General features: G+C 42.0%; 1 protein-coding gene across 1 annotated transcript in view; it reads left to right on the top strand.

Moving 5' to 3' along the window:
• Window positions 1-360: 360 nt before the first annotated feature.
• The window catches only part of ercc3 (excision repair cross-complementation group 3), an 88,635-nt gene continuing 77,310 nt past the window's right edge, over window positions 361-11,685 (top strand). The window contains exon 1 of the mRNA XM_039756521.1: window positions 361-468. Coding sequence (XP_039612455.1) covers window positions 441-468 — 28 coding nt within the window. The 5' untranslated portion in view covers window positions 361-440. The remainder of the gene's footprint in view (window positions 469-11,685) is intronic.

Below are 11,685 nucleotides of genomic sequence, written 5' to 3'. Positions count from 1 at the left end.
ATGTGGAAAAAGTGATGCGCTGTGAATACTTTCCGGATGCGCTGTAAATGAGCTTTATTGATTTGTATATAGCAGTTTTCACAATAAAGTTTATAGTTGGATGCAATGAGAAGTAAGTTTAATTTATTTGGGATATAGTAAAGTAGTAAAGTAATTTTCATTTAACTAGACAACAATACATATCTCACTTTTATTATTTGTTATTGATTTGTGGATTCTTCAACGATTGAAGCATATCTAATTTTTTAAGTCAGTTGTTAAAGCGTTAAAGGACTTTTACGTTGATAGAGTAAGCTAGAAAGGATAAAGGTTCTTTTATTTTGATACATTGAGGCACAGTTGAAACCGGAAGTAATTCTTTGCCTTTTCTAGTCATTGGTAACTTTGTTCGGCAATGCGCTTTTGGCTTAGAACGATTTTGCACGTTAGGTGGTACCATCATGGGCAAAAAGGATAAAGGCGACAAGGGTAAGAAAGTGTTTTTGTTTTGTTGTGAAAATTGCTAAGCTTAGTTATCAAATGGTTTATTTCTCGTGGTGTTGGGATATTTATTGTGTGCATCATGTAAGAACGTCAGCTGACAAATGGAAGTAAGCTGAGGAAAAGTCTCAGAAAAACGAAAGTCATGTACTGTACAGCCAGAACTGTACAAGCAAACAAAAATAAGCATGCATGGAGGGTTCTCACTCGAGAGGTTTTAGATCACGACCCCGGCCCCCAGTGACTCACTGAAATTTATAACGAGAGGAACAACCCCGAGAAGTGCCTGTTTTTGTCGGAGTTACGCACTCAACGAGCTGTCGCACACCTTAAACCCCATTGCAGTGTGATTGTGAGCCACATTTTGCACAGATAAATGGAGATTAATCCCTTCTCATATGTATCTGTTCCACCTCATCTTACAGCCGATCGGCTCTTTGCATTTCACAGATGATCTCTTTAGTTGAGATTTGGTGATTTCAGAGAACCTAGTCGACAGGAATTCATTGCAGCTGACATCGGGTGACATGTTTTGGCTCTGACTTCAGCAAGGTTGACTTGTATTTTTAATAGTTACTTTGTATCGACTCATTTTGGAGTTTCGAAAAAGTAGTTTACTAATTAAATACAATTATAGAAATTGTAGCTACAAGAAAGTGTAGTACGTGGGCAGCTGAAAAGCATCCTGTGTGGAGGGAACAAGAGCTGTTTCGACATAACACAATAGAATGCCGCTTTTAATTGCTAAGCCTAGTTTTAGATTTGCTGTAAGTTTTTTTTTTTACTGTAGGTTGCTGGAACTAACTTCTGAAATATATGTTGGTAAAGTCACAATGAGGCCGGACAAACTGGTTAGGAAGGCAGGCTCTATTGTAGGCAGGGAGCTGGAGAGTTTGACATCTGTGGCGGAGCGATGGGCGCTGAGCAGGCTCCTGTCAATCTTGGAGAATCCACTGCATACACTGAACAGTATCATCTCCAGACAGAGGAGCAGCGTCAGCGACAGACAGCTGTCACTGTCTTGCTCCACTGAAAGACTGTGGAGATCGTTCCTCCCCCACACTATGCGACTCTTTAATTCCACCCATGGGAGTAAACGTTAACATTATACAATGTTATTGTCTGTTATACCTGCCTCACTCTCCACCTTGCATTTTTTTTTTAACTTGCACTGCATTTTTATTTAACTAATATTGTTTTTATCAGTACTAGCCGAAGCCCGTCGTAGCATAGAGAAAGGAATTCAGTATAACAAAGGCTTAGGAAACCACCGTCGCAGTATAACGAAAATAGCAAGGAGCGAAACCAATGCCAATGGTCGAGAGAGTACCTTCCTGCTACGGAAAACACAGACATGTATAGTTAGACGCCGCATTCACTGTGTTGCCCAGTCGACACGATAAGTCTGCGCGTCCGCCCTATTGCGAGTGGTAAAAGTGCCATTTAAACTAATACAGGTAGACATGGAAACTGGGTTTTCTGATGAAAAAACAATAACGTTTTAAACAGTATCGTTTACATACAACACATTTTGGCGAATCATTTACATGCAATTATTTATATCCATGTATACAATAAATGCGTGTGTTTCTCATGGTCTTAGAGTTGGTGGACGGGGCTCTCTGTCTTACTTGCCCTTAGTTCGAGTTGGCGGGCGGGGCTCTGTGAGTTGGCAATCGTGGCTCTCTGTCTTGAGTACTGTGTAAAGTCAACGTGGCTCAGAGGTGCATGTTAACTTTTGCACAGACGAAAGCAACTGGGGCTGTGTTTGGTGAGTTGTTGCGTGCCTCGAGAGCGACGCTGGACTCGGGACGACGGTTACAGTTGACATGCATGGCTCTGTCCTGCATATCCCATGACGTGGTAGGAGGGTTAGAGTTGGCGGGCGGGGCTCTGTCTTGCTTGCGCTCAGTGTCTTGCTTGCGCTCAGTGTCTTGCTTGCGCTCAGTGTCTTGCGTGCCCTTAGTCAATGATATATACAGGTGCCGGTCATAAAATTAGAATATCATGACAAAGTTGATTTATTTCAGTAATTCCATTCAAAAAGTAAAACTTGTATATTGGATTCATTCATTACACACAGACTGATGTATTTCAAATGTTTATTTCTTTTAATTTTGATGATTATAACTGACAACTAATAAAAGTCCCAAATTCAGTATCTCGGAAAATTAGAATATAAATTAAGACCAATGCAAAAAAAGGATTTTTAGAAATGTTGGCCAACTGAAAGGTATGAACATGAAAAGTATGAGCATGTGCAGCACTCAATATTTAGTTGGGGCTCCTTTGGCCTGGATTACTGCAGCAATGTGACGTGGCATGGAGTCGATCAGTCTGTGGCACTGCTCAGGTGTTATGAGAGCCCATGTTGCTCTGATAGTAGCCTTCAGCTCTCCTGAATTGTTGGGTCTGGTGTATTGCATCTTCCTCTTCACAATACCCCATAGATGTTCTATGGTGTTAAGGTCAGGCGAGTTTGCTGGCCAATCAAGAACAGGGATACCATGGTCCTTAAACTTTGTGTGCAGGTGCCAGGTCCTGTTGGAAAATGAAATCTGCATCTCCATAAAGTTCGTCAGCAGCAGGAAGCATGAAGTGCTCTAGAACTTCCTGGTAGACGGCTGCGTTGACCTTGGACCTCAGAAAACACAATGGACCAACACCAGCAGATGACATGGCCTTTTGTGTCTTGCCCTCCTTGTGCAAGGTGTCAATGGTCGTCTTTTGAATAACTGTCAAGTCAGTAGTCTTCCCCATGATTGTGTAGCCTACAGAACAAGACTGAGAGACCATTTAAAGGCTTTTGCAGGTGTTTTGAGTTAATTAGCTGATTAGTGTGTGGCACCAGGTGTCTTAAATATTGAACCTTTTCACAATATTCTAATTTTCTGAGATACTGAATTTGGGACTTTCATTAGTTGTCAGTTATAATCATCAAAATTAAAAGAAATAAACATTTGAAATACATCAGTCTGTTTGTAATGAATGAATCTAATATACAAGTTTCACTTTTTGAATGGAATGACTGAAATAAATCAACTTTGTCATGATATTCTAATTTTATGACCGGCACCTGTATAGATAGATGCTGCTGCTGGAGTATGTGAATTTCCCCTTGGGATCGATCGATCTATCTATCTATCTATCTATCTATCTATCTATCTATCTATCTATCTATCTATCTATCTATCTATCTATCTATTGCAGTTTAATATTGTCCAAGTAGTTCTTCAGAGGGTGTAGTAACACAGTCTGTTCCGACTCTGCTTTAAGACAATTTACTTGAATTGCCATAGAAAATCTGTAGGTTGTAATCTATATTAGTTCTTCCCTGAAGAAGGCTCATTTTTAATATTCTGATATTTCCTTTTTGTAGTTTTTGCTAACCTAAACTTTAAATTTAAACCTCTGGCAGTTTACTGGCTTACCTTTTCACCATTTTGGGTCATTCACTGTGTTTCAACTGATTACGTTTGAAATAAAACTGGAAAAATGGAGGTGTTTTATTTATATATATACACATACAGTATATATATATATATATATACAGTATATATATATACAGTATATATATATATATATATCTGTATCTCTCTATTATAAAAGAAAATCTTGAGAAGAGACAAGACTATTGCCAAGAGATTTTTTAAATGCCAAACTGAACGAAAACATGTAATGCAACATGAAACATAATTTTCTTTCAAATTAATACATTTTACTGTTTTTACTATGGTTAATTACTCACTGTATTGTAAAATAGTTAGGTCTGTTATGCATATGTAACAATTCCTGTGAAAATAACTATGTGTCTCTCTATCTCTCTCTCTTTCTCTGTGTGTGTATATATATATATATATATATATATATATATATATATATATACACAGTAGTACCTTGGTATACGTCTGCTTTGGAATAATTCCAACTTGGTATACGTCCTGTTTGGATGTGAAAAATTTTGCTTGGTATACGACCTTTGTTTGGAATACGACTCACGTGCTAGAACACCGCACGCTACCATTTTTTACCTCGAAACAAAGCCACGACTGCCCACGAGCGTCAGTACACCAGTTGCTAGCATTCAGTGAACAACCCGTGTGCTACCCTTGTTAACCTCTCTTGAGACAAAGCCATGATTGCCCACGAGCGTCAGTGCACCAGCTGCTAGCATTCAGTGAACAACCCAAATGCTACCCTTGTTTAACTCTTTCGAGACAAACCCACGACTGCTCACGAGCATCAGTACGCACTATAACTCTCTGAGAATTTTCACATGATTTTGTGTTTGTTTGTGTAAATTTGAATTGATTGTTGAAAAGTATGAAGGTGGCATGTGTATCCGGGACTTGGCTGCTGCATACCGTGTGCCGAGAACGACGGTATCTGCGATTGTCAAAACAAAGACATTATTAAAAAGTAAAGTGAGGTTACATTTTCATTTATTTCATCTAATTGCTTTTGTATTTATGTATTTTAGTATTAAGCAGTGTTTAAATTATTTTATAAAACCCCATCAATGTATACATGTAATATGCCAATAAAAATAGGATTTTTTTTTCATGGGAATGGAGTAATCATTTCCCCATTATTTCTTATGGGAAAAATTCGTTTGGTATACGTCCTGTTTGGTATAAGTCAAACGATCTGGAACGGATTAAGGATGTATACCAAGGTACCACTGTATGTGTGTGTGTGTGTGTGTATATATATATATATATATATATATATATATATATATATATATATATATATATATATATATATATAATCTCTATACTAATAAAAGGCAAAGCCCTCACTGACTGACTCACTCATCACTAATTCTCCAACTTCCCGTGTAGGTAGAAGGCTGAAATTTGGCAGGCTTATTCCTTAAAGCTTACTTACAAAAGTTAAACAGGTTTCATTTCGAAATTCTACACATAACGGTCATAACGGTCGATAATGGTCTACAACGTCCGCCATGTTGAACTTTCTTATTTATGGCCCCATCTTCATGAAATTTGGTAGGCGGCTTTCTTGCGCTAACCGAAACCGATGTACGTACTTATTTCGATGGTATCGGCTGCCATATTGAACTTTCCAACGTCACTAATTTTCCAACTTCCCGTGTAGGTAGAAGGCTGACCCCATCTTCACGAAATTTGGTAGGTGGCTTCCCTGCGCTAACCAAAACCGATGTACGTACTTATTTCGGTGGTATGACGCCACTGTCAGCCGCCATATTGAACTTTCCAATGTTACTAATTCTCCAACTTCCCGTGTAGGTAGAAGGCTGAAATTTGGCAGGCTCATTCCTTACAGCTTACTTACAAAAGTTAAGCAGGTTTCATTTCGAAATTCTACGCGTAACGGTCATAACGGTCAACAACGTCCGCCATGTTGAACTTTCTTATTCTTGGCCCCATCATCACGAAATTTGGTAGGCGGCTTCCCTGCACTAACCGAAACCAATGTACGTACTTATTTCGGTGGTATAATGCCACTGTCGGCCGCCATATTGAACTTTCCAATGTCACTAATTCTCCTACTTCCCGTTTAGGTAGAAGGCTGAAATTTGGTACTTATTTAGGCGGTATGATGCCACTGTCGGCCACCATATTGAACTTTTCAACGGTCTTTGTTACTTATGGGCCCATCTTCAAGAAATTTGGTACGTGGGTTCCCAACGCTAACTGAATCCTACTTACGTACGTATATACGTCCATAGCCTGCAGCTCGCTCACCATGTGAGGCGGCGTTGGGACCCCAGCCCAACGCCTCCCACGTTGTTGGCTGCCTGTCTATATAAGGCTGTCCGCCGCTCTAGTCTCTACATTCCCTTCCTTGCTTCGCCACAGGATTCATGTCTCCCTGCTGATAACTACAGTATTAGTTATTTTATGTTCATTTATTACGATTATAGTTATTGTGTAGGTATTTTAGACTTACTTTACATTGTTCAAGTACCCATTTCCTTTATCATTCCAACCGTACTCGCATTAACATGTCTTATCGAGGAGATCACCATCGGTCAAAGAACTGTCACTTACCGAGTGGTTTCCATGCCCGGAGATAGCACCTATATTTTCCATTCTCTGTGTTACATATTGCACGGCCATATTAGTCTCACTCTTGATATCCGGAGGAACATTGTGTCTTATGTATTGAATGACTGGGACAGGTTCAAGGTGTGGACTGATGACGGTACAGGAGATAATTATTCTACACAGGAGCACTAGAAGAGTGAAATGCTTAAGCCCTTCACCTATGCATCTGCATGTGAGTTGATGGCTGCCGATGAATTGTTCGGTTGTTGCTTTCAAGTGTACCAAAATGGCCAAATATTTTACACCTTTTGACAACCACCAATGCCTCTTAAACATCTTGGATCGACAGATGACGATTTCAGTAGTGGACACTTTGTTTATGAATGTTTAAACTCTCAAAAGCTGGATGTGAAGTTATCGATGAAACCGGTTGTATACTTACAACGCTTGACAGATGCCGAATGTCTCTTCAACACAAGTCCTACAAATACTGTCGTAATTGAAACAAATCATGAAACTCAATCCGATTATGACAGCAGCAATCCAAGCTGTGAGATTTGAAACAAGATTACTGTTCAAATGGCCAACTTTACGTTGCATGCTCAAGAGTAAGCTCAGCGCACAGCTTGGTCATATTAAAAAGGTTTAATTTTCTTCTATATATATAAAATCTTGAAGAGACACTTTAAAGTCCCGCTAGACTTCTTGCAGTCATGCCCTACTTACAATTTCTCAGAGACACGTTAACATCCCACAAGAAAAGAAAGTGAGACAAAAGGACAGGTGCTATACAGGCTTTTAAATGATCGACACGCAGTGCGACATGCAGATCACACAGCTTGGTAGCAGCTTGCAGCAAGCCAGCAGCTGATCCGTTCTTAGTGTGTGTTCAGCCCCATCCTCTTCACAATGTGAGCAGTAGAGATGCGAAGTGGCTAGCATGAAGCGCATCCTCAGGGGTGGGTGTTGTGTGGTGGGCGAACGAAGCGAGTAGGGGGCACAGCACCCTAGTGTGTATGTAGATGGATGGATGGACGGACGGACGGACCACCAGGATGGCACCGCCAGTTTAACCCAACACAGACAAGCGTGGGACACAAGTTCAAGGCACACACTGATTTTTATGTTCTTTTTTCCTTGTGGGAAGCACCTTCCCCGTTTCCCACAAGTATAACAGAGTCACAGCACAAACACAATATTCTCTTCCTTCACTCTTTTCCTTTTCCTCTACTCCTCTGGTCACGTGCTGTCTTCCTCCTTCCGACTCTGGCTTCCTGAGTAGTGGCTACTGGCTCCTTTTATAAGGCACCCGGAAGTGCTCCAGGGGCCTCATGCATAATGCCGTGCATAGAATTCACACTATAACATGGTGTAAGCACAAAAGCGGAAATGTTCATACGCTCAAAAAAATCCAGATGCATAAATCTGTGCGAACGCCAACTTCCACGTTCTTCCGCTCCAAAAATCCCGGTCAGTGTGAAAAGTAACACTGTCCCGCCCCAACTCCTCCCAAAAATGACACCTCTTTGAATATGCAAATCAATATAAATAGCTATTAAGCTCAGCCTTCTGTGATAAGACAATGGCAAAAGCACAGGGGAAAACAGAAGAATTTCAGCGAATACCAAGTGGAGGCAAAGAAAAACTTACTATTTGTTGGTTTAAAAAGTGATATAAACAACAAAAGCAAGTTGATCGAGTGACATACAGTGTCGGAGAAACTCAAAAGCTCAAGTTCCCAAAGTAGCACAGTGACTGAAATAAAAAAGAAGTTGTCAAATATCAAAGTCGCCATGAAAAGGCGAGTCGTAGCCCACCATCTGAGTGTCATATTTAAGCTTATTAGGGTACAGAGAAAAAAAAAAGGCACACAGTGGGGGAAAAAGCATGAAATGTCAACTTTAATCTCGAAATTTCCACTTTAATCATGTATTTTATTTTGTCATTAAAGTAGAACATCATAAACTTCATCTTAACATCGTTTAATTTACTAGTTTCTCAAATCCCATCGTAAGTAAAGTAGCACATTAAATGCTTTGTTTTGTATTTGATCCTCTATGTGCTCTGTGTGTGAATCATTACGTGCTTCCGGCTTTCTCTTCCTTCGACAGGACACAGACTCTATTACATTCGTAATATTACAGCTCTCTGAATAATTAAAATACTGAGATGTATACATGATATAATTTTCATGAAGATAGGAGTTAAAGCATGTTATTAAACATGGGAATACGGTGGTGCAATGATTGTTCCTGCCTCACGCAAGATGCTTGCTTTGCTGTGCGCGACCTTCGATGAAATAATTTATTGCAGCAGTACTGTCTCTTTCAAATGTGCTAACCTCCAATTCCTGTCCTTTTCTTTCTCCAAATACCCAATCACCACACAATCAGCTCTGTAATAGATGTTAAGTCATCTGTAAGCTTAGAATGCAGATTCTTCTAAACTTTTAAGGAACATTGAAATATCTTCATAGTATATGTTTAGAAGAATACAGCGCGAGGCAGGAACAATCCATGAATGGAGTGCCAGCTCCTTGCTAGCGCTGCTGCACTATGTCCTCACATGTTTAATTATTAACAATATAGATTGTTTAAATGATGTTAACATTTTATTTGTATAATATAATAAACATATTTTGCTGCATTTCATCTTGAAAATGATATGGTCATCGTATGTAAGTATGCGCTTTATAAAGTGGCTCAGGTTGTGCAATATTATAACTGTATCACAAGTTTACAGTGAGGTGATTGTACTAATAAGTTCAAACAGTTCTACAAGGAGCACTTGATGGACTGATTGAGTGCGTTTAAATACTCAGAGTGGTGCAGTGAGAGTAGTATGGATCCGCTGTGGCAACCCCTCACGGGAGCAGCTGAAAGAAGAAGAAGAAGGTGCAGTGAGAGTAACAACTCTAAAGCAGCTATGGTATTTAGAATACTTTGGCTATTCCCTGGACCATTATATTGTTACAGATTAATTACAATCAGATACCTTAAACTAATAAACACTATGTATTTAGTTTTAGTGTATATGGTAAAGCTGCGTGAGGAATGTGGATCTAAAAAAGAAAGGGTAACCACACAGGAACAGTAGCACTGCTTTGTCACTGGGTGGCGGCAGTTTGCAATACCGGGCGGAGAACTTGCATACGCCAGGGCTGGAGCAGCCGTGAAAATGTGCATGGCTTTACGCCAAGTTTAGGTTTTATACATCACAATTTGAGTATGGAAACATTTGTACACAGCATTTTTGTGCATATGCACCGTTTATACATGAGGCCCCAGGTGTTTGATTATGGATTTCCGGCAGCACTTCCGGGTGTGGCAGAAGAACTGCCCATAAGGACACAACAATTCTGGCTGCAGCTCCCCTTGGCGGCGCCTGCGGATCCCAACAGGGATGCACCAAACTCCAACTCCCATGAAGCCCTGCGGGAGTCCAAGGCACCACTTGAACCTAGGGGGGTTGCTCTCTAGCGTCCTTGGGGAGATAAGGCTCTGGCCACGCTTGCTCCCCCGGTCCTCCCAGCGTGGAGGCATCCCGCCGGACAAGAACCCCAGCTGCACTCTACACTTCACCCCATAAGCCTCAGCTGAGAGAGGGGCAATTGGCCCGTCCCATGGGGGCAGTCTTTCTCCAGAACAGGGGGTGGAGGGTTTGTTCAACGGCTCCTCACTGCAACAAAACAAGAAACATATGGGGAGGTGGTGCCCTGACGGCATCTGCCGGTATCTGTTGTTGTGTTAAATGGACAGCACCTCCAGACATGGCCACGAATTCCAATAGTTACAACAGCGTTGCCCCCATCTTGCTCCCGTGCCCTGTAAACAGGACGGGAAGCACTGCTTCACCTTGCACCCAGCCAAGGTGGGCATTTCTCTCTGCCTCCACGCAGAGAGGCTCTCTGCTGCACCCGAGCAGACTGGCTTTCGTTCTGTGCTGTTAGGAGACCCGGTTTTCCTTTTCTGGCTCCTTCTCTTGCTCTTGGGTGGAACGACAGTCTGGGTCTCTCTATGGGAGCAGAAGAGACCCCGTGCTGTCTGCACCCCTTTGCTCTTGAGTAAGATTGCCACAGGCATTTGAGGCAGGGTGCTCTGGATGCTGACACTTTCAAGCCGGTGCCTTGCACGCACCTGTGCCGTATCCGCGCGATTGATCATCACACCTGTATCTTCTGTTGAAGCTCTAGCTTACTCGAATTCCCTCAGGTGTTACATCAGGATGCAATTCGCTTAGATCTCCTTGTTTATTTATGGTACAGGAAACACTCACCTGTACCGCTACATTGCGTAGGCTGTAGAGTCCAGCATCGCGCCTCCTCTGCCACTCTTGCTCTTCATTCAGAGGTGCCTCAGCCATCCTCTCCAGCCACTCGATTCTCTGCCTCACCAGAGCCAGTGCCTGCAAGAAAGACTATACGGGCTGGAGGATATTCTCCAGCTCACATACAGCCAACAGCAGGTTAATATATTCGGTTGGCGGCGGACTCGGGCTTTCCTCGTTCACATCCACCGGCCAAGAGCATTTGGTACTGAGTGCTTCCAGATCAGGCCCCTTCGGGTGTCCTCGGAGAATAGGTAGGAGGTTCGCTGTCCCTGCCTCCCCGGGACTACGGCACACACCCTCCCCACTCTTACCTGCTTCGTGGAGGGCATCCCAGCTGTCCACTGCCCCCTCCTCCATCGGAATGACACTGTCAAGGGGAGACTCCCAACAGGGCTGCACCAAACTCTAACTCCCATGATGCCCTGCAGGAGTCTGAGGCACTGCTGCAGCCCAGAGGGTTTGCCTTCTAGTATCCCAGGGGAGGTAATGGTCTGGCCATGCTCTCTCTCTCGCTTGTATCTATACTAATAAAAGGCAAAGCCCTCACTGACTCACTGACTGACTGACTCACTGACTCATCACTAATTCTCCAATGTCCCGTGTAGGTAGAAGGCTGAAATTTGGCAGGTTCATTCCTTACAGCTTCCTTACAAAAGTTGGGCGGGTTTCATTTTGAAATTCTACGCATAATGGTCATAACTAGAAGCTATTTTTCTCCATTTACTGTAATGGAGTTGAGCTTGAAAGCCGTGGGGGGCAGAGTTTCGTGTGACATCATCACGCCTCTCACATAATCACGCATTAATTAGAAAACCAGGAAGAGCTACAAAAAGCGCTGAAGAAA

Source organism: Polypterus senegalus, chromosome 6 (assembly GCF_016835505.1).
Source record: "Polypterus senegalus isolate Bchr_013 chromosome 6, ASM1683550v1, whole genome shotgun sequence".
Taxonomy (NCBI): domain Eukaryota; kingdom Metazoa; phylum Chordata; class Cladistia; order Polypteriformes; family Polypteridae; genus Polypterus; species Polypterus senegalus.
The sequence above is the reverse complement of the archived record's forward strand: the minus strand, read 5'-3'. Positions and strand labels throughout refer to the sequence as shown.